The 23,540-nt window shown below is 47.0% G+C and overlaps 2 protein-coding genes across 2 annotated transcripts; both read left to right on the forward strand.

The window, feature by feature from the left end:
• Positions 1–8,934: 8,934 nt before the first annotated feature.
• Positions 8,935–9,864, forward strand: LOC102448270 (olfactory receptor 52P1-like). The gene has a single exon (XM_006130957.4). The coding sequence runs from the start codon at positions 8,935–8,937 to the stop codon at positions 9,862–9,864; it is 930 nt and encodes a 309-aa protein (XP_006131019.4).
• Positions 9,865–22,070: 12,206 nt separating this feature from the next.
• Positions 22,071–23,006, forward strand: LOC142829585 (olfactory receptor 52N4-like). Its single transcript, XM_075929956.2, has one exon. The coding sequence runs from the start codon at positions 22,071–22,073 to the stop codon at positions 23,004–23,006; it is 936 nt and encodes a 311-aa protein (XP_075786071.2).
• Positions 23,007–23,540: the final 534 nt, after the last annotated feature.

Genomic DNA, 23,540 nt, shown 5'->3' on the forward strand with positions numbered 1-23,540 from the left:
AGTGAATCTCACAGGTCTGACACTTGCTGTGTGGAACCGTCCTATTTATGAATCCCTTCTTCAGTCCCTGCGGGCTCCCAGGTGGGCCGGGATTCACAGGCAATTCCCTCAGCTCTGTGAGGGGTGGGATGAGCAGAAATTAGACCCTGGAGACCTATGGCCTGAGAGCCTCTCCTGGGAGTACAGTAATTTGATGCTAATAGGGGCTCAGCTTGTCTGTGCTAACTGGACCTCCCCAATGCTCAGCCTGGCTGTCTGTTCTGTGGGCACTGCCCTGCCATCAGCACTACAGGTGAGGAGGCCGCCACACAATATGGGACCAAAAATCAGTTCCGTGGATTGTAGCAGTGTCTTGCTGCATCGAGCCCATGCAGTTGTACCACAAATTCCATTTGTGTGAAAAGTCATGGCTCCTATACTCAGCACCAAAGGTCCCAGATTCAAAGCCGCCTGGTGGTTACAAGTGGGGGCTTATTATGGAACTGACTTCAGAGCATCCCTGCCCATCTTGGCTAACAAGATTGAAAAGAGAATTAAGGAAGATAATGGAGGAGAGATGGAAGCCATAGTCACAGCATTCTCAGCAAGAAGTATCTCGGGTCCACCATGTGTTATGTAACAGAAACTCTTCGTTTTCCTTTTTGTATTCCTGCTGCCAATGCGTTTCATTCAAGTTTTGTGTTATCAGAAAGAGTAATGGACATTCTCAAATTTGCCTTCACCACAGCAGGGATGGTTTCATAGACGTCTATTTTACCCCCTTGATTGTATCTTTCCAAAGCGGTAAAGTCCCAGCCCTATTAATTTCTTCACATTCAGAAGATCTTCTGTGCCCCTTATCATGTTTGTTCCCCTCCTTTGTACCGTTTCCAATTTAAATATATGTAACCTTTCTGCCAGGTAGGCCTGACAGCAACCAGGGCTGGGTTCAATATCTAGGGGTCCATCTCTCACAGAACCGGTCCATCTCTCACACACCCCTGAGTGCCTCTGAGATGCAATGCTTCCCCATTCGCAAGCACAGAGTCTGAGTGTCAAAAAGAAACGTTTAATGAAAGAGAGAGAGAAGTCACGTGGCATTATCTTGGGAAAATAGCACAGAATTCATAGCCCCCTCCCCCACAAGTAACTGTCCCAGCTCAAAAGGATTGAGCAATGTCTTTTGCCTCTCAGGCTCACCAGTCCAAGAAGGTAAGGGTTCCATTCACTCACCCAAACTTTCTCCGTACCCCACGTCAAACACCTCACTTACAGCTCTGTTCAATCATTGCAGACCCAGACACATTGTTTGGATGACTCTACTCCTTGAGCCTGAGGCTATGCCACCTTCATGCTGCTCCTACCGGCTGCTTGCCAGTCGTTCCCGCCAGTCGCTCTGCTGGCCTCCTGCCGCCGCTCCTACTGGCCACCCGCTGGTTGCTCCCTCCAGCCGCTCCGCTGGCCGCCTACTGCTGCTCCTACTGGCCGCCTGCTGGTCACTCCCGCCAGCTGCTCCGCTGGCCACCTGCCGCTGCTCCTACCGGCCGCCTTCTGGTCACTCCCACCAGCTGCTCCGCTGGTCACCTGCCGCCGCTCCTACCGGCCGCCTGCTGGTCACTCCCACCAGCTGCTCCGCTGGCCATCTGCCACCTCTCCTACCGGCCACCTGCCGGTCGTTCCCACCAGCCGCTCTACTGGCTGCAATGGATCTGGCTCCCGGCCAAACCAATGATTTCAGCTGTTAGTGATTTCAACTCTTTAGTCACCAACTAGGCTGGCAAAAGATTCCAGCTTCCTCTGGACTAGCAAAAAGACTCCTCACTGAGTCTGCTTTTGGTCTGTCCTTTAAACCAGGGGGAAAGCAACAGGTTGAGCCAGTCTTACAGCTCACACCAGGCAGGCATGAAGCAGGCTGACTCCGCCCACAAGCCCTTCCCCTCCCCCTCCCAACTCAGTCCACTCAACTCTGGCAGGGGGGAGGCTTGTTCCCCTGAGACCTACTACCGTGATGGTGTCTCTCTTGCAAGCATTGGTGTCATATTTACAGTTCCCACATTTTGGGGTAGCATGATTTCTGACACCCCACAACAGCCCCGAATTAGTTACAATACACCACATTCCATTCCAACACCAATCCTCCATCAGCCCTGGCTCAACTGGATTTACATAACCACACCTCAGATTCCTTCCCCCTCCTGATGAGCTGTATTTACATATCAACAGTTAACAGTTAATTATCTTGCAGAGCTAAACAATGGGGCTATGTCTACACTCGTGTCTTCTTTCGTGACAACATTATCCGTTTTTTCTCTGTTGCTGTACAGTAAGAAGATGTTTTCAGAATACTATCCACAGTAATGCCAAGATCTCATTTTTCATTGAACAAGGCTAATTTAGTCTGCAGAAGATCAGAGGGAGGGGGGATTTGATAGCTGCCTTCAACTTCCGGAAGGGAGGTTCCAAAGAGGATGGAGAGAGGCTGTTCTCCGTAGTGACAGATGGCAGAACAAGGAGCAATGGTCTCAAGCTACAGTGGGGGAGGTCTAGGTTGGATATTAGGAAAAACTATTTCCCTAGGAGGGCGGAGAAGCACTGGGATGGGTTACAAAGGGAGGTGGTGTGATCTCCATACATAGAGGTTTTTAAGTCTCGGCTTAATAAAACCCTTCCTGGGATGGTTTAGTTGGGGTTGGTCCTGCTTTGGGTAGGGGGCTGGACCTGATGACCTTCTGAGGTCTCTTCCAATACTAGGATTCTATGATAATTTAGATCCCATCCTTTTATATATTAGTTGAGATTATGGTTTCTAATGTACATTACTTTCCATTGCTCAAGATGTGTAAATACCATGGATTTATATACATGCAATATGATATTTTCTGTCTCATTAATTACCCTTTTCCTAACGGTTCTTGACATTATCAGTGTTTTCCCCTGTTGCTGCACAGGCATTTCTCAGCCAGGCTGATGCGTTCACAGTTTCATGGTGGCTTTCAACACCAAGAAGATGTTTTCAGAGAATTATCCATAACGATCTCTTTCTTCAGTGAACACGGCTAATTTAGACTCACCTTTTATTTGTCATTTTGTTGCCTGCTCTCTCAGTTTTATGGTTTAATTTGGTGACTCTTTGTAGTCTTCTTTGTATAGATCTCTGAGCAGTTCAAGACAGTATGTTGGGTTTACACTTCGCTAGGGAGGCGGGAGCGGGCAAATGGACCGATGTCTGTTGTTTGCACTTGTGCAACGTAGGTAGGGCCGTGGGTGTGGGTGGTGCCACCAATTGTGCTGGGTGATAACTGGGCCTGGAGATGCTGACTCACCATCAAAATGATGTTGATTAAGGGTCAGCTCCTTGTAGGTTAGAAGGCTCAGCAGTTCCCAAAGGGTCCAGACTGCACCCAGGGGTGACAAGGCCTCACACTCAGACCTGCTCCTGCTCAAATGAGGCATAATGCAAACACACAGGAGGGACTGTAGCCTGAAGTGGCGACCCACCTGTATCAGCTCTTTGATTCTTTTACTACTGTGTAATCACCCCAACAGGCCCAGCTACCGAAAACACAACCCTACTGAAAGGGCCTCCAGGCAACAAATGAGGGAAACTCCCAGTCTGTTCCCTTGTGTAACCCTTCTGCCAGGTAGCAGCAGCAGCAGCAGCAGCGAGGGCTGGGTTCAATATCTAGGGGTTCCTTTTCATCCATCCCTTAGAGAACCAGTTCGAGCCTCCACCCAGTAGCCTGAGAAATCCACACACCCCTGGGTACCTTCAAGAGGCAAAGCTTCCCCACTTGCATACAAAGAGTCTGAGCGTAGAAAAAAAAAACTTAATGAAAGAGGGAGAGAAGTCACATGGCATTAACTTAGGAAAACACCACAGAGTTCATAATCGATCCACGAGTGAACGTAGCAATTTAAATGGATTGAGCAATGTCCATTTGAGGATTGAACAATGTCCATTTGAGGCCCACAGGTCCTCTCAGGCCCACAGGTCCAGCAATGTAAGTGTCCCATTCACATGCCCAACCTTTCTCCGTACCCCACTCACAGTTGCTGCCCTTGGTTAGGGCTGATAAAAGCTCCGAGGTGATTCAGAGCTCACCTCGCACCCTTGGAGGGGTGGGGATAGGAAGCATCTCACACACTCTGTTAGCCACTTGCCACTGCTCCCGCCAACTGCCCTGCTGGCCGCCTGCCACTATTCCTACCAGCCACCTGCTGGCTGCTTGCTCCTGCCAGCTGCTGCTTCCACAAAGGGTCTGGCTCTGGGGAAAACCTAGTGTTTTCAGCTCTTTGTCAGTTTCTCTGTGATTTCAGCCCTTGGCCACCACCTGGGCTGGCCAACAGATTCTAGCCCCCACTGCAATAATATTCCAAAATATCAGAGGGACTCCTTATGGAGTCTGTTTAAGTCTATCCTTAGAACGGGGGGGAGGGGACATGACAGGTTGAACCAGTCTTACAGCTCATGCCTGGAGGTCTGGTGTCATATTTTACAATTCCCAAATTTAGGGTTAACATGGTTTGTGACCCCTCACAATAGCCAAATTAGTCACAAATACACCACATTCCATTCCAACAATTGACCATCCATCGGGTTCATCACACTGGCTGAACTGGATTTACATAACCATACGCCGATTCCTTCCCTATTCCGGCATGAGCTATTTTTACATATCAACAGTTGGTTATTTTGCAGAGCTAAACAACGGAAGGAGAATAACCACACCTCGGATTTCTCTCCCCTTTCAGCAGGCTGCTTTGGAAGCAGTGTTTCAGACCCTGCTTACACTTGTGAACTGTGGGCTGCCGTGTGAGATGAACTCCAGGGTGTGTGAGGCCTGGGAGAGGAGAAGGAATCACAAAGTAATTGGAGATGTCCCATGGTCCTAGTGCTGGAGCAAGATAGTATGACATTTTTCTGCAGCAGGGTTTGAGCTGCCAGACATCCATCTATTTTTAACATGACAAAGGGACACTGGAAAACACTTTTGATGCCAGAATCTTGGGAGAACAAAGGTATTTCTACACCCATCAGTGAACTCAGGAGCATGTCATTTGACCTCCATCAGGAGATAGTAAGTTTTTGAAGGCCAAAGAACTTGATACTGCAACTGCATGGGCTGTATGCAGCAGGACACTGATATGAACCACTGAACTGATTTGTGGTCTCATATCGTGTGGCAGCTTCCCCATCCACAGTGCCGATGGCAGGGCAGGGTGTACCACAAGGAACACGTGGCTGGCCATTCGTAAGATTCAGTTTGTCAGACAAGCTGAGCACCTATTATCATCAAATGTCTTCACTTCCAGGGGAGGCTCTGAAGCTGTGGATCTCCAGGGATTAATTTCTGCTCATCCCACCGCTCACAGAGCCCCGGGATTTCTCTGTGAATCCCGGCCCACCTGGGAGCCTGCAGGGACTGAACAGGGGAATCATAAAGGTGACTGTTCACCTCGCTGAGTGTCACACCTGTGAGATTCACACGCTGAGTCTCTTCTCTCTGCCTCACTGCTGCAGGAAGGAGATTTCCTCTCTGCTAAGCAGGATTGTGGTGAGTTGTCTCTTTCTATGTTAACATTAGTGCTCAGGGCTGAGGAAGGGCTCAAGGGTTCAAATCTAGAACCATCTGGGCAGGAATTCACCAGCACAGTGGTGTGAGCTGCTTAGTATTGCGAGAGAGACCCAGAGATTTAGCAGGTAAAACTGGAATGACAAATGTATTGGAAATAGAGTAGACAACGTTTTGTCATTCAAATCAATTCCTTGTTTCTTCCTGTGTCCTTCTCTCTGTCCCAGTAGTTTCCTTTTTTGTACAGCATGGTCATTCGGTGATGGTTTTGAATTCAGGGATTTTACTGCACCATTAGACTATTTCTAGTTAGTGGTGCTATTCCGGGATACAAAAAGTATCCCAGAAGAGCAAAACTGAGGAAGTGGGTCTGGCTCACGAAAGCTCATCATCTAATAAACCATCTTGTTAGTCTTTAAAGTGCTACATAGTCCTGCATTTTAAATGTGCCTGTTATTTCCAAATATATTCTGAAATAACAGGTGTGCTATTTTGGCATCCCTGAAGCCCCCTATCTATTTCAGGGAACTGGAAGGGACCTTGGGAGGTCATTGAGTTGAGTCCAATCCTCTGCCATCGCAGCAGGACCAAGTACCACCCCTGACAGATTTGCCTGTGATCCCTAGGTGGCCCCCTCAAGTACTGAACTCAAAATCCTGGGTTTAGCAAGCCAATGCTCAAACCACTGAGCTATCCCCCCCCCTTCCGTGAGTGCTAAGAGACTTGTCAGAAAATATACCTAGATTTTAGTATGACATTTGATACAGTCTCGCATGCTATTCTTATCAATAAACTAGGCAAATACAACTTAGATGGGTCTACTATAAGGTGTGTGCATAACAGGCTGAATAATTGTACTCATAAAGTAGTTATTAATGGTTCTCAGTCCTGCTGGAAAGGTATAACAAGTGGGGTTCCAAAAGGGTCTCTTTTTGGGACCGGCTCAGTTCAATATCTTCATCAACAATTTAGATATTGGCATAGAAAGTACGCTTATTAAGTTTGCAGATGATTCCAACCTGGGAGGGGTTATGACTAATCTGGAAGATAGGGTCATAATTCAAAATGACCTGGACAAATTGGAGAAATGGTCTCAGGTAAACAGGATGCAAAATGTTCCATTTAGGAAAGAACAATCAGTTTCACACACAGAGAATGGGAAGCGACTGTCTAGGAAGGAGTACGGCAGAAAGGGATCTAGGGGTCATAGTGGACCACAAGCTGAATATGAGTCAGCAGTGGGATGCTGTTGCAAAAAAAGCAAACATGATTCTGGGATGCTTTAACAGGTGTGTTGTGAGCAAGACATGAGAAGTCATTCTTCCGCTCGACTCTGCGCTGGTTAGGCCTCAGTTGGAGTATTGTGTCCAGTTCTGGGCACCGCATTTCGAGAAGGATGTGGAGATATTGGAGAGAGTCCAAAGAAGGGCAACAAGAATGATGAAAGGTCTAGAGAACATGACCTATGAAGGAAGGCTGAAAGAATTGGGTTTGTTTAGTTTAGAAAAGAGAAGGTTGAGGGGGGACATGATAGCCGCTTTTAGGTATCTATAAAGGTGTCATAAGGAGGAGGGAGAAAACTTGTTCATCTTGGCCTCTGAGGATAGAACAAGAAGCAATGGGCTTAAAGTGCAGCAAGGGAGGTTTGGGTTGGATATTAGGAAAAAGTTCCCATCTGTCAGGGTAGTGAAACACTTGAATAAATTGCCCAAGGAGGTTGTGGAATCTCCAGCTGTGGAGATATTTAAGAGTAGGTTAGATAAATGTCTATCAGGGATGGTCTAGATAGTATTGTTCCTGCCATGAGGGCAGGGGTCTGGACTCGATGACCTCTCGAGGTCCCTTCCAGTCCTAGTATTCTATGATTCTAAGAAGAGCACTTTATTTCAAAATAACTTCTAAATAAGCTACACAATTTGCTATGCCAATTATTGAGTGTCTGTTTTCTCAGAGAGTTCACAACAAGGACTGGTCACACACTTGCTACAGACTGCTCTCACATTCTGCCTTGAGTGTGTTGGCTCATACGTTTTGAAATCCCCCCCCCCCACCACACACACACTTTCCGAGATGGTTTGAGAACACCATAGTGCCTGGAAGTCTCATTCAGATGGTCTGAGCATCTTAACAGAAATCTTGCTCCTTTTTCAGTTTTACCTAAATCCACAATTAGGGATGAACTGAGGACTGAGAGGAGGGTTGCTGAAATCTCAACCTCACAGACGTAACTGGTTGCCTCCCTCTCCAGTTAGGTAATTATTATGAAATAGTTACCGTACTATTGATTATAAGTTGCGTAACCCTTGTGTTATGCTTATAAGAAGCACCTGGGATCTTTCTAGGGGAAAAAGTGATACGCCACATTTATTAAAAAAGCAAGAGTAAAGCGGCTAGCGTATGCCTACATAGACATACACACCGGGCTCATCTAGACTACATGGAATGGTCAAAAGAGGATATGCAAATTCCACAGGAATTGGAATATCTTCTTCCGATTGCATTTTTGAAAGCAGAGCTTTTGAAAGTGAGAGTAGTTTAAACACGGCTTTTTCTGTGAAACTGCCCCCCGCCCCCATTGAAAAGCTGCGTAAACCTTATTTTTTGAGGAAGAGCTCTATTAGTCTGGACCGATGCTCCAGTCTTGACAGGACAGGATCCCAAAACTGTGGCACACAGCCCCTTTTTTATAGCCATTTTCCTTCGTTGGGATCAGTAGTGTTTTGCACTGTCGTGCTGTAATCCATCACCGTTCAATGGGTGCTTGTTTTCTTTAGTTGTTCTTCTCGTATCACAGCTCTCTTGTCCCAATTGATAGGTGCTTGCCTTATCTTTTAGGGACATCAATCTGTCCTTCATCCGTGTCTCCCTAGGGGTATACAGCAATTTTCCGGAGGGTTTATGTCAGTCTATATCTCCTTCTTAGAACATCTGGTCCGGCGACGGCCTTCACACTTATCTTCTAACACAAATTCCTCATCCTGCACCCACACAAACAAAATTTACATAGATGCTTCTGTAAAAAAAAAAACCAGATCTAATACACAAACACACAAAAATTCTAAAATAAAAAAAAGATAACAATGATAATGGTAAAAGAGTGGCAGTGGTAAAAAAAAATTTTTTTGGTTCATTAGGGCTTTAACATTGATAAAAGTTATTAATGAAAAGTCCCTGTGAGGACTTCTCTGGATTTGACTATAACTTATGCAATCTGGTGGCATATGAAAATAATGCCACCTCACTGCTTACCCCCATTTCTAGATTGGTAATTACTATAATATAGCGACCATACTATTTATTATAACGTGTAACCCCATGCTTGTGCTTCGCTCCCTTCACAGGCAACTGAGATTTCTGAGCAGGATTGATGCATTCAAATGTCATGGCAGCTTTCAACCTCACCACCTCTGAACCATTAACATTCATCCTAATTGGAATCCCTGGCCTGGAAGCTGCTCACATCTGGATTTCCATCCCCATATTCATGATGTATATTATTGGCTTGTTGGGAAACTTTGCTCTTCTCTTTGTTGTAGGCAAAGAGCAGACCCTACACAAGCCGATGTACCTGCTGCTCTGCATGCTGACACTCACAGAAATCGGAACAACTACCTCCGTCGTTCCAAAGACATTGTGCATATTGTGGTTCAATTGGAAAGGCATCACAATGGGTGGCTGCCTCGCCCAGATGTTTTTCTTTCATGCGGGTTGTATGATGCACACAGCCGTCCTTGTAGCAATGTCCTTCGATCGTTACGTTGCCATATGTAACCCTCTGAGATACGCCACCATCCTCAGCAATACACGGATAGCTAAGTTAGGCTTACTGGTTGTGATGAGAGCTGTTCTCTTTAATGTGCCTCTTCCCTTGCTCCTGTGGAGGCTGCCATTCTGTGCCAACCGCATTATCCGCAACACGTACTGTGACCACATGTCTGTAGCAAAGTTGTCATGTGGGGACATCACAGTCAACAGCCTGTATGGCTTGCTGATGACATTCATAGTCAGTGGGTCTGATCTAATATTCATTGCTCTCTCTTACAGTTTGATTATCAGGGCCGTTCTCATGTCCTCCAGAAAAGCCCACCAAAAAGCCCTCAAAACCTGCACAGCCCATGTCTCTGTGATGCTGACGTCTTATCCTCCGGCCTATATCTCCAGTATAATACATCGGTTCAGTATTGCTCCGCATGTTCACATAATTTTGGCCAACCTCTATTTCCTCTTCCCTCCCTTGCTTAACCCCATCGTTTATGAGGTCAAAAACAAAGAGTTTCGTGACAAAGTTGGGAAATATACTGGTAGAAGGTGATTGCATGCAGACACTAACTTTAATCCTGCATGTCGAGAGGGGAAGGGATATCACCTTGTTAAACAAGGGCTCTCAGTCTGAGCTCAGCATTGTGGCAGTTCAGAGCCGGAAAAGCTACTAACACATAGTAGCTTATCATTCCATCACCATCCACCTCCAAATTCCCCCTTTTGAGTATCAGCTGATCTCTTTGACTGCCACCCATCAGTGCACCCTCATACAGGTGAGTTATCATATGTATAGTGATCTGGTGAGTTTAGATAAAATGACACAAAGTTCGTAAAGAGTTCCACCAACAAACTGCACTGTTGGTGCACTGTTGTGGTCACTGCAGGTATGTATGGCCAGCCGCAGAAGACTTCTTCTGATAAAGCCAGTGAAGATTAAATGTTCCCTGTCAGGGTATGTCTATGTGTGTCATGTAACTCAAAATAAGCTACGCAATTCGAGTTCTGCAAATTGAGTAGCTTATTTTGAGATAGTTTATTTCAAAATTTGGCGCTGTCTACACAGCACCAAATTTTGAAATAGACCACTATTCTGCCAACTCCCTTAATCCTCGTGGAAAGAGGTTTACCGGGACATCGGAATAGCAAGCCTATTATTTCATATATATTTTGAGTTGATCTAGTTCGGCTACTAGAAGTGGGCCTCATCCTCCCTGATTGGATCCACCTCGTCATCTCCAACCTGATTCTGGCCTGCATATTTATACCTGCCTCTGGAAATTTCAACTACATGCATCTGATGAAGTGGGTCTTTGCTCACGAAAGCTTATGCTCCAACACTTCGGTTAGACTATAAGGTGCCACAGGACTCCTCGCCGCTTTTGCAGATTCAGACTAACACGGCTACCCCTCTGATATTTTTAATCATGATATTTTTAATAGTCTCTAAGGTGCTACAGGACTACCCATTTTTTTAAAGTTACAGGCTAACACAGTGACCTCCCTGAGACTTTTTAAGAATGAGGAAGCTAGTGAAACAGAAATTAAAACCGCAATCCCCCAAACGGTTTCAATCCTATTAACCAAGATTGGCAGGGATGGTGCAAAACCATGCTCTGAAGCAAGTTCTATGGAAATAAGAGACCTATGCAGGTTTACTCACTACTAAGCATAGTCCTAGCACCCAGGATTGAGCCAACTCATCAAATGAGTTTATGAAATTCCTCTTCCAGGTGATAACACCCCAAGACATTGTTTCTTACCAAGTATCTAACTTCACTTTATGCTCAGCAGATTGCTCAGTTCTTTCATTTCGTGTAAACCTTGTGATAGCCAAGCACTCCCCTGGAATCCAATCAACCACTTCTATGATTCATTTGGCACACCCCACAAACTCTAGGTACAGAAGCGCTGTTGGAAAAACTTCCCTATCTCAGGAGACTGTCCTGGTTATGATAATCTTGTGGCCCACTGAGATGAACAAGGGCCAGTCATGAGGCCTGCTCACTAACCTACGGTGTCCCTCCCAGCCTTAGGAGAAACTTATCTCCCAGCTTTTTGGCCTTCTTGAGAATGCTCCAGGCCTCCTATGGATAATGGCTGCTATGATGCAGCAGGGTCATGTGACCAGACCACATGACACTGAACTCCATTTTGGGTATCTGTATTTTTCCACAAACTGGACTGGGAACTGTTTTTGGAGCAAAGCAATCCTGCCATGTCTAAGGTGGGGTATGATGCTCTCTAGTGCCTTTTCCCACCACACAGGAGAGCTCCTGGAAATACTTGAGGAACAAAGACTGAAATTGTGAATGTGTGGGTGTAGCCAGACGGGAACCTCTCTGTAACATCTATTTTTGCTTGCCTGGAGCATGCAGGGAACACAGAGCAGAAGGTCCAGGCTGTGTGACCGTGAATGGCTGTAAACAGAGATACGCTAATTGCTGACTAAGAGGCTGCCAAGGAGTGCCCTTGACTGAACCCATATTGATACGAACACACAGCCGTCTGCGGGGGGAGGAATCTCTCGCCCAGTAAAAAAATGTCCAGTACGCACAATTTAGTTATCTCTCTTGCAAGTGTAAATTAACTTGAAACTTGCTTGTAAGAACTGGCGCCACAAAACGGACCAGTACAATTTGGCATCTTAAGATAAGAAAGAGGATACGGACCCCCAGGGGTATAAAGATGGGTCTAGCAGCACATTTACTCTGAGTGTCAATCTACCATCTATCTGCTGGTCAGGTTAGGTGTTTGATCTCCCGAGGTTCCAGAGGGGATGCCCACCTCATATTCGTCTTTCCTAGGAATTGAGATACCGGCCCTGGCCTGACATGCTGGAGGCACAGAAAAGGGTAAAAATTGTACCTGGATGTGATCCTTTGTCTGAAGTGTACACATAGACTTAGAGCTCTTTAAAGATTAAGCTGTCACTTGGTACTATTATTTCTATTTTCTATCTTTATTTTCTTTGTAACCATTTTTAAAATCTGTATTTGCTAACAGTTAATAAAGAGAGCAATAGCCATTGTAACCATATGCTTTTATAAGTCTTTTAATAAACCTGTAACTGTTTAAGATTTTAACCTGACTCCTTCAGTTGCTCTAACAGAACCAAGCACAATTTAAAAGAACTTCAGCCGGTCATAAGGGACAGGTATAAAAAGAGCTTGGGCATTTGGATCTTTGTCACTCCCAAGTGACAGGTCCGCTGGGGCACTTCTCAGCCTTCCCTAGGCTGCCCGCTGTGAAGGAACTCTGTGTTCTAGCAGCTAAAATCTGAGGTGTAATAAGCTCTTCCTATAAAGAGGGGCGTCTGTTGGCCTACTAGCTACCCTCTGCGATGGGACCCCAGTCCTAGCAGTAAAGAAATGGATGTTAAACCTTTTCTCGGAAACACACACACACACATACACTGCCCTGACCGTTAGCTGACAATGGGTCCCAGACTAAGGGGATTTGTAGCCTCTGGGTGGGAACCTCATGTACTGCTTGAGTCACCATCCAGACTGAGAATCTACTAATTCATGTCCAATCTACAGATAATTTTAGGTTCAGCCTGTGGTTCTGCTTATTGAATAGGGTAATCTGCTTTGATTGGCTTGCTGTTCTAGATAATTTGAAATCCACCGTTTTTATTTAAGCTCCTTTTTTGCTTTATCTCAGTTGATTTGCCTTTGACTGAAGTCTCTTGGGAAAAACCTGAACTTGGATAACACAGGCTGATGCTGTAGGCTTCCCTCATCGAGAGGAGGGTGACCTCTGTTAACAGACTCACATTTCACAGATTCATGATCAGTGCAAGACAATATCATTTTGGGTTTAGATGAAGAATGTTAAGAACTAGTCAACTATCTGATGAGCAAATGCTTATCGAATAGTCGAGTCAACTAGTTGCTTCCCTCCCCCCTTGCTGCCTCTATCAGATAGGAACAGCAAAGTGGGGGGAAGAGAGAGTACTTCAAAGTGGCAGCAGCACATGGAGTACAGACTCCATGCGGCGCTGCCACTTTGAAACACTGCAGTGTCATTTCAAAGGGGAAGCGCCACATGGAGCCCAGGGTCAGCTGGAGACTCCCTAGTTGACCCTGGACTCTGTGCAGCATTCCACAGAACCTGGAGTCAGCTGGAGAGTCCCCAGCTGATCCTGGACTCCATGTGGTGCTGCCTCTTTGAAATGCTGCACAGAGCCCAGGATCAGCTGGGGAATCCCCAGCTGATCCCAGGTTCTGGGGAAATGTCACACAGAGCACGGGGTCGGTCCCCAGCACACCCTGGGTTCCGCATGGCATTTCAAAGCAGCAACGCCACATGGAGCCCAAACTCTGAGTCTCCCACTGACTCCCGGCTCCATGTGGGCGCTTACACTTTGAAATAAATAAGAGCCCCCACTGGGGAATCTTGTACATTTCAAAGCAGGCACGTTGCGTGCAGCCCGGGGACAGCGAGAAGTCCCACTGACTCAGGGCTCCATGCAAGTGCTTCCACTTTGAAATGGACAAAACCTTGGGCTGCACACGAAGTTCCAACTTTGAAATGCACAAGAGCCCTCACTGGGCCTCTTCTACATTTCAAAGGAGGAACGCGGAAGTGCCAATTGACTAGTCGAGTAGTCAATGGAAATTCCATCGATGACTTCACAAGTGAATTAATCGATATTTAACATCCTTAGTTTAGGGTATGTCTACACTACAGCGCTAATTCGAACTAACTTAGTTCGAATTAGTTAATTTGAACTAAGCTAATGTGAACTAACGCGTCTAGAACTAAAAACTAGTTTGAATTAGCGTTTTGCTAATTCGAACGAGCATGTCCACATTAAGTGGACCCTGAACCGGGCTTAAGGATGTCCGGAAGCAGTGCCGGCAGGGCATCAGAGGAGGCCTTAGAGTGTGGAGATGCTGTCTCAGGCTAGCCGAGGGCTGCGCTTAAAGGGACCCGACCCCCACGCCAGACAGACAGTTCTCAGGGGTGCCCCGCTTGCAAACCAGTCCTCGCTTGGAGTGCCCGGAGTGCCCACACTGGGCACATCACACCACTCGGCCATCAGACCGGCTGCACTTGCCGCAGGCTGCCATCTGGGGAGAGGGGGCAACTGGGGGGCTGCAGGAGAGCTTCCACCCCCAGAAGCCCGCAGAGCCAGCCCAGTCCTCCCCATCGGGGGCTCGTGCCCCATTCCTCCCTCACCTCCTTCCACTTACCCTTCCCTAGCCCCTTTTCTTGATGTACAAAATAAAGGACAATTGTGTTCAAAAATGGAATCTGTCTTTATTGAAGAAAACTGGGGGAGACTGGGAAAAGGAGGTGGGAGAGGGGAAGAGAGAGGCTGGGAGAGGGGAGGGCAACTACAATGATCAGGGGTTGGGAACAGGTCCCATATGAAGAGAGGCTAAAGAGACTGGGACTTTTCAGCTTAGAAAAGAGGAGACAGAGGGGGGACAGGATAGAGGTCTCTAAAAGCAGGAGTTGGGTGGAGAGGGTGCATACAAAAAAAGTTCTTCATTGGTTCCCATAAAGAAGGACTAGAGGACACCAAAGGAAAGGAATGGGTAGCAGGCTTCAAACTAGTAACAGAAAGTTGTTCTTCACAAAGCAAAGAGTCAACCTGTGGAACTCCTTGCTACAGGAGGCTGTGAAGGCTAGAACTGGAACAGAGTTTAAAGGGACGTGAGATCAAGTCATGGAGGTTGGGTCCATGGAGTGCTATTAGCCAGGGGGTAGTAGTGGTGTCCCTGCTCAAGGTTTGTGGAAGGCTGGAGAGGGATGGCATGAGACAAATGGTTTGGTCACTGTCTTCGGTCCATCCCCTCCAAGGTCCCTAGGGTTGGCCACTGTCAGCAGACAGGCTACTGGGCTAGATGGACCTTTGGTCTGACCCAGGACGGCCATTGTAAGCTCAGGGCTCAGGGACGGGGGTCTCAGTGGACCCCCTTGATTTTCATGCACACCTGCTCCTGGGTGGCCAGGCTGGCAGCTCTCCTGCCCTAGCCGGCCACTTTCCTGTGCCTAGTGCGGAGGTCGTGGACGAGGTCCACGATGTCCACACTACCCCAGGCGGGTGCCTGCCTCTTGCGGTCCCGGGCAAGCTCCCGGGAGCCGCCAGCCTGGTCCCGGGAAGAGGGGGTGGGCTGGGGGGCATCGGGTGGGTGGCTCGAGCCGTGCCAGGTGCAGGGTCTGCTGGCTGGGTGCTGGCAGGCTTGCACCTGGCACGGGCACCGTAGCCAGCCCGTGCCCCTTTAAGAGGTCCGGGGCCAGGAGGGGGCCAATAGAGTTTCCCTGATGTTGGCCAGAGTGGCCACCAGGGAAACCTGGGGAGGGCTAGCCTCCCACTAGTTCGAATTAAGGGGCTACACACCCCTTAATTCCAACTAGCTAGTTCGAACTAGGCTTAATCCTCGTAAAATGAGGATTACCTAGTTCGAACTAAGCGCTCCGCTAGTTCGAATTAAGTTCGAAGTAGCGGAGCGCTAGTGTAGCGCCTATGAAAGTTAGTTCGAACTAACGTCCGTTAGTTCGAACTAACTCTGTAGTGTAGACATGCCCTTAGACTCCAAGTGGGGCGGGGCAGCCCTGGGAGCAGGCAATTTTTTTGACGTTTCCTGGTTACACTCAGGTCGCTTGGGCAAGGCCTTTGGTATGTGTGCCTGCTCTTGTGATGGGTAATAACAGGACTTTGAGAGAGTTTGACTCAAAAACCCAATGGTGCTGAAAAGAGCCAGCTTAGCTTGGTTGGAGGGGCCCAGCAATTCCCATGGGGCCTAGTCTGCACCATGGGGGTGACAACCCATTACACACACACCCTGTGCTGCCCAAATTAGCTGCCTAGGCACCTGTAATGCAAACACACAGGAGGGACTGTAGGCTGAAGAAAAGACCCAGATGAACCAGTGGTTGGATTCCTTTACTACTATGTTATCACCTCAGCAGGACACAGCTACCTAAAACAAAACCCTGCTGAAATGGCCCTATGGAAACAGATTAGGGAAACTCCCTGGCTGTTCCCTTGTACAATGAGAGATGCCGCGTGAGTGAATTCCAGGTCGTGCAGGTCCTGGGAGTGGTGATGGAATCACATAGAGAGTGTAGAAATCCCATCAGACTAGTTGTGGTACAGGATAGGACAACCTGATGCTGTGGAACAGTTTGAGCTTCCAAATAGATCTGCACTTTAGGGACATTGGCAAATAATTTTGGTGCCAGAATCCTGGGAGAAGGAAGCCATTTCTATGCCCTTCATCTTGCATGCATCCACATCCGAGTGACTTTTTGGAAGCCAATGGACTTGATACTACAATGGCCTGGACCATGTGCAGTGATATACCGCTAGGGTCAACTGAACTTGAATCTTGTGGAAGCATCGCCACACATAGTGGAGATGGCAGGACAGTACACGCAGCAAAGAAAGCCAGGCTGAATGAACATTTTAAGATCCCTAGGATCATAGAACTGAACTGGAATTGAGGTCCCTTAGAATTGGAAGGGTCCTCAAGAGGTCTACCGGTCCAGTCCTGTGCCCTCACAACAGGAACAAGCACAATCATCCCTGACAGATATTTGTCTATCCTGCTCTTAGACATTTCAAATAATAGCAATTCCACAACCTTACTAGGCAATTCACTCCAATGCTAAACCACCTGACAGGAAGTTTTTACTCAAGTCCAACCTAAACATCCCTTGCTTCAATTGAAGCACGTTGCTTCTTGTCCTATCAGTATACGTGAAGGAGAACAAGTTTCTCTCTCCTTCTTTTAACACCTTTTTAGGTAATTGAAAACTGTCATCCAATTTGCTCTCACAATGTGAGACCCAATTATTATCAAATGAATTCATTTCCCCGGGAGGTTCTCAAGCTGTGTCTCTCCAGGGTCTAATTTCTGCTCATCCCACCGCTCACAGAGCTGTGGGAACTGTCTGTGAATCCCGGCTAACCTGAGAGCCAGCAGGGACAGATCAGAGAATCATAAAGGTGACTGTTCAGCTTGCCGAGTGTCAGACTTTTGAGAGTCACACGCTGAATCTTTTATCTCTGCCTTACTGTTGCAGGAAGGAGACTTCCTCTCACTGCTGAGCAAGGTTGTGGTAAGTTGCTGCTTTCTGCATTAATGCTTAGTGCTAAGGCTAAGGACAGGTTCCAGGGTTAAAGTCTAAGATCATCTGGGCAGGAATTCACCAGAACAGTGACTTGAACTATTTAGTATTGTTAGAAGCACAAGGCCCTATCAGTTAAAACTGGATCTACAAATGTATTGGAAATAGCGTAGACAAATTTTTGTCATTAAAACCAGATCCTCGTTTCTTAGTTTGTCCTTCTCTGTGTCTCAGTAGCTTCCTTTTTCATGCATTGTGGTTTATCATCTTGTTCAATGAAGTTTCTAATTTGGGAACTTCACTGAACTATTAGATAGAGTAACCAAAGCCAGCGGCAGATTTAGGGCAGGGCGAGTGGGGCGGCTGCCCCGGGCCCTGCACTTCCCGAGGCCCTGCGCATGCGCCTTAGCACCACGGCGCATGCGCTATGTCAAAGGGGGGGGCCCTGTGAAATTTTGCTGCCCGGGGCCCTGCGACGCTGCCCTGGGCCCCACGGCACTCTCATCCGCCCTTGACCAAAGCCCCTGCATTGAGTAGCCGTGTTCCCAGAGGGGTCACAACAAGAATTGTTCACACACTAACCTCCATCTGCTCTCCCATTCGGCCTCCGGTGTGTCACTCCAGATTGATACTGGCTTCCCAACGCTAGGGCCCATGTATTTTGGAATCCCCAACTTTTATATTCAGCCTAAGAATGCCACAGACACTGGGGGTGAAATTTTGGGTGCCTACAGAATACCCTAAATTCACATGCAGGGACCTAAATACATGGTCTGATTTAAACCAAACATGAGCCTGCAGTGACTTCAGCTGGAGTCATCCATTGGCCTTAGAGGGAGGGTTCCCTTCCCCCCAAATTCAGACTGATCTCCCCCTTTTCCTGGGTGAAGCCAGCCACTGGGTTTAACTGAGTCTGAGGAGATATTTCTATGAGTTCCCACGGTATGGTCTAGCTCCTGGTTTTGGTCCTGGGTGAGGGGCAACACTATGTGGCAGGGCTGGAAGTGGTCAGGGTGGGAGATCTTCATGGACAAGAAGAGAGCACCGGGAGGTTTGGGGCAGAAAGCAGAGTGTACATGGAGAAGCTGGCAATGCTAGAGACTGTGGGGGAACGTAGGGGATGGACACACTGACATGGACATTGTGGAGGACACAGGACTTATGAGGAGAGGCAGAGGGATTTGGGTCTATTTAGTCTGCAGAAGAGAAGAGTGAGGGGGGATTTGAGAGCAGCCTTCAACTTCCTGATGGAAGGTTCCAAAGAAGATGGAGAAAGGCTGTTCTCAGTGGTGACAGATGGTAGAACAAGGAGCAGTGGGGGAGATCCAGGTTGGATATTAGGAAAAAATATTTCACTAGGAGGGTGGGGAAGCACTGGGATGGGTTCCCTAGGGGAGGTGGTGAAATCTCCATCCCTACAGGTGTTTAAGTCTCGGCTTGACAAAGCCCTGGCTGGGTTGATTTAGTTGGGATTGGTCCTGCTTTGGGCAGGGGGCTGGACTTGATGACCTCATGAGGTCTCTTCCTGCTCTCTGATTTTATGACACAGCTGTTAAACCGAGAATGATGAGGCAGCATTTGCTAGGCTTCTGCGTTAGTCGTCGGTGGTGAGGATTGCACATTCCTGATCGCAGTGATTACACGGGCTTAAAGTAGGGTGGGCAACCTCTGGATTGCCTGGATCCAGCCCCGTAGGCTCAGGGCTCCACCACAGCATTGGGATCCTGCCACCCCACCATGGGGCTGGGGCAGACAAAATATGCTAGCCCAGGCCCTCCTAGGCTTTGGTGTGTGAGGGAAATGTCTTTCTCTTCAGTGAGGGGGATAGGATATTCCTTTTTTGCTTCTCACTTGTGTGTGGCCCCTGAATAATTTTTCGGTGGGTCAGCAGCCAATGACCCAAAAAAAGCTTCCTCACCCCTAGATTAAAGCATTATTATTCTCTTGGGGTAGGTCTATGCTGTGGTGCTATGACACATACTTCTGGTATCCCAAAATAGCGTATTCTGCATCTTGACAGTACGCCCGTTATCTCGAAATATAACGGGTGCAATATTCTGATATCCCTGTCAACATTGTTCCATGAAAATTAAGGGTCAATTTGTAATAGCGCTGTTTCGAAATTAACTCGGGAGAAGCTACGCAAAATGTGCGTAGCTCAAATTGCGTCGCTTATTTGGAGCTAAGGGTGCTGTGTAGATGCATCATTTGTGTCAACTGCAAACTTCCTTGATATTCAGGCATGAAAAGGGTTAGCAGGAAAACCGTCACAAGGTAACATAGGATGGGCGAGGACAGGGAGAGTGAGTGGGCCCCAGGTTTGGGGTGAGGTGAGGACAAGTAATGTGGAGTCAAATGGGGGATACACTTTCTCCCCTTTATCTGGAGACTCCCATTAGCTGGTGTCCCTACCCACTACACCCCACTGCCTGCAGCCCTCTAGTTCCGTGAGAAACATGCCCAGTGCTGCACAGAAGAGTCCAGAGGAGAGTGGAACATGTACTGACTCATCTCATGGCATTGTTTTTTTCCCCATCTCATTCCTCCTGGGTCCCAACACTGCTCAGATTCTGTTCCTGTTTGCACTGTGAGCAGCATTTTACAGAGCAGTGTGATCAGATGCCCAGGTCCCTGCCCTGAGTCCGGGAAGTTAATTTAGAAACTTGTAGGTGTTTAAAGAATACAACCTTTTTTCTCCAATAGACAGAAATGTGGCAGTTATTGAAATCAAATTCAACTGCCATCATATTGCCCATTCGCCTAGCTTACTTAGCTCCCCGTGAGATCTTATTTGGACTTTAATCTGATCTACACAGTCTGGTTATCTCTGTTGACATCTCATTTCTCAGTCCCCTTTCTAGATTGGTAATGGCATGAATAGGAGCTGCAAAGAAGAGTCTGACTTACCTGGAGAGTGAGGAAAGGGTTAAGCAACTCTGGAGATGCACCTGAGGGAGGGAGCTTTGGGCATTCAGCCAATGAGGTGCAGATAAGGAATTACAAACTGAGAGAGGCTTTTTTTTTCTTTCTCTCTCTTCCTTTGTTTTGGGTCAGAGTAGTTTTTTCCCCAGGTAGCAGGAGAGACGGACTCTCCCAGGAACAGACTACTTGAATTAATGAAATGTGTAAATAGGGAAAAGTTTATATAGTCCATCAGGTTTTGTTTTCTATGTTTGGGGGGTTGGAAATCATGTCTGAGCCAGTTAATTGTTTTTTTTTCTCTTTTGTAACTAAGGATTACAGCACAGGGATTCTCCCTGAGTCTATTTCACTCCATGGCTTTTAAGGGTATGTCTACACTAGCTCGTTAGTTCGAGCGAGGTAGGGTAATTACGGCAAGACGAGTTGCAAATGAAGCCTAGGATTTAAATATCCCGGGCTTCATTTGCATGTTCCTGGGTGCCGCCATTTTTAAATCCCCCTTAGTCCGAACTCCATGTCCGCGGCTACACATGGTACGGAGTAGGTAGTTCGCATTAAAGATCCTAATTCGAACTACTGTTACTCCTCATTCCACAAGGAGTAACAGGAGTTCAAATTAGGATCTTTAATTCAAACTACTTACTCCATGCTGCATGTAGCCACGGGCACAGAGTTCGGACTAAGGGGGATTTAAAAATGGAGGCGCCCGGGAACATGCAAATGAAGCCCGGGATATTTAAATCCCGAGCTTCATTTGCAACTCCGCTTGCCCTAATTACCCTACCTAGCTTGAACTAATGAGCTAGTGTAGATGTACCCTTACACACCTATGAAGGAAGGCTGAAAGAATTCGGCTTGTTTAGTTTAGAAAAGAGAAGATTGAAGGGGGACATGAGAGCCGTTTTCAGGTATCTAAAAGGGTGTCATAAGGAGGAGGGAGAAAACTTGTTCATCTTGACCTCTGAGGATGGAACAAGAAGCAATGGGCTTAAACTGCAGCAAGGGAGGTTTAGGTTGGACATGAGGAAAAAGTTCCTAACTGTCAGGGTGGTCAAACACTGGAATAAATTGCCCAGGGAGGTTGTGGAATCCCCATCTCTGGAGATAGTTAAGAGCAGGTTAGATAAATGTCTATCAGGGATGGTCTAGGCAGTATTTGGTCCTGCCATGAGGGCAGGGGACTGGACTCAATGACCTCTCGAGGTCCCTTCCAGTCCTAGTATTCTATGATTCTATTATTTACTATGCTTGCAACTGTAGTCTTGTTTTAATAATAAAAGTGGGGTTTTTTTGATTAACTGGTATTGGTTGATTTTTGTGTCCTTGAACCTATGTGCCTAAATTACCTGGAAGAAGCAGAGCTCCATTGTTCTCTGTAGATTTCCTCTATTTGTTTTCCCAACTCTTCCCTGGAAAAGGGCTTATAGTATATTTTTATTTACACTTGGTGGTGGCAGCAACCAATCGTCTTTCTTTTGCATCTCAGGGAAACTGAGACTGGAAAAGTTTGTCTCTGGGAGTTAGAGACACGTTCTTACAGAGTTTATTCTGCTAGCTGGCCCTCCATATCTACACTCGAAGTGCTAGGTTGGGGAATTGAACCGTGATAGGTAATAAATGTAAAATAAATAAATATCAAATATGTATGATGGTATTTGTTATACTAGGGTGTTCTCGTAATCACCATGCGTTTCTCTCTCAACAGACACCTTGATCGTTTCTGAGCCCAATTGACACATTCAAGATTTCATGGCAGCTTTCAACCTCACCCCCTCTGAATCTTTAACCTTCATCCTAATTGGCATCCCTGGCCTGGAAGCTGCTCACGTCTGGATTTCCATCCCCATATTCATGATGTATATTATTGGCCTGTTGGGAAATTTCACTCTTCTCTTTGTTGTAGGCCATGAGCAGACACTACACAAGCCGATGTACCTGCTGCTTTGCATGCTGGCACTCATAGAAATCGAAACAACTACCTCCGTCGTTCCACAGACATTGTGCATATTGTGGTTCAATTGGAAAGGCATTACAATGGAAGGCTGCCTCACCCAAATGTTCTTCTTTCATACAGGTTCTATGACACACTCAGGTATCCTCGTGACAATGGCTTTCGATCGCTACGTTGCCATTTGTAACCCTCTGAGATACACCATCATCCTCAGCAATGCACGGCTAGCTAAGCTAGGCCTACTGGTTGTGATGAGAGCTGTTCTCATCTACCTGCCTATGCCCCTGCTCCTGTGGAGGCTGCCGTTCTGTGCCAACCGAATTATCCGCAATACTTACTGCGACCACATATCTTTGGTAAAGTTGTCATGTGGGGACATTACAGTCAACAGCCTGTATGGCTTGCTGATAGGATTTATAGTCAGTGGATTTGACCTAATGTTCATTGCTCTCTCCTACAGTCTGATCATTAAGGCCGTCCTCATGTCCTCCAAGAAAGCCCACCAGAAAGCCCTCAACACCTGCACAGCCCATGTCTCTGTTATGCTCATGTCTTATCCTCCTGCCTATATCTCCATTATGACACACCGGTTTGGTCAAGGTATCGCTCCTCATGTTCACATCATTTTGGCCAACCTCTATTTCCTCCTCCCTCCCATGCTCAACCCTATCGTGTATGGGGTCAAAAACAAAGAGCTTCGTGACAAAGTGGGCAAATACACTCGCAGAAGATGATTGCTTGGGGCCACGAATTTTAATCCTATATGCCAAGAGGGGGAAGAAATATCACCTCGTTAAGCCAGGGTGCTCAGTCTGAGCTCAGCATTGTGGCAGTTTAGAGCAAGAGAAGCTCCTTACATGTAACATCTTGTCTTTCCTTCACCATCCACCTCTAAATTCCCTCTCCCTGGCCATCAGCTGATCTCTTTCAGTGCCATCTCCTCTCCCCACACTCTGTCATTTGGCCCTTCTGGACCACCAGAAGATACTGCAGCTTTCTGATTCAAATGGGTTTTCGCTTAGCTCCAGGGTGAAGAGGGCTCTTAAGAAGTTTGGCTATCAGAAAGCGTTGGTAGCTTCAATTTATCAAAGACAAAGAAAGTGGATACAAAGCTGAGTTCCTATGTCATATGTAAAGTGAGCCGATGAGTTTATATGGAAGGACATAAAATCTGTGAAGAGTTCCACCACCAAAAGGAACGTTTGTACTGGTCACTGCCGATATGCTTGGCCAGCTGCAGAAGACTTCTTCTGACAAAGCCAGTGAGG

The sequence above is a fragment of the Pelodiscus sinensis genome, chromosome 1 (assembly GCF_052426305.1).
Source record: "Pelodiscus sinensis isolate ZL-2025 chromosome 1, ASM5242630v1, whole genome shotgun sequence".
NCBI lineage: Eukaryota > Metazoa > Chordata > Testudines > Trionychidae > Pelodiscus > Pelodiscus sinensis.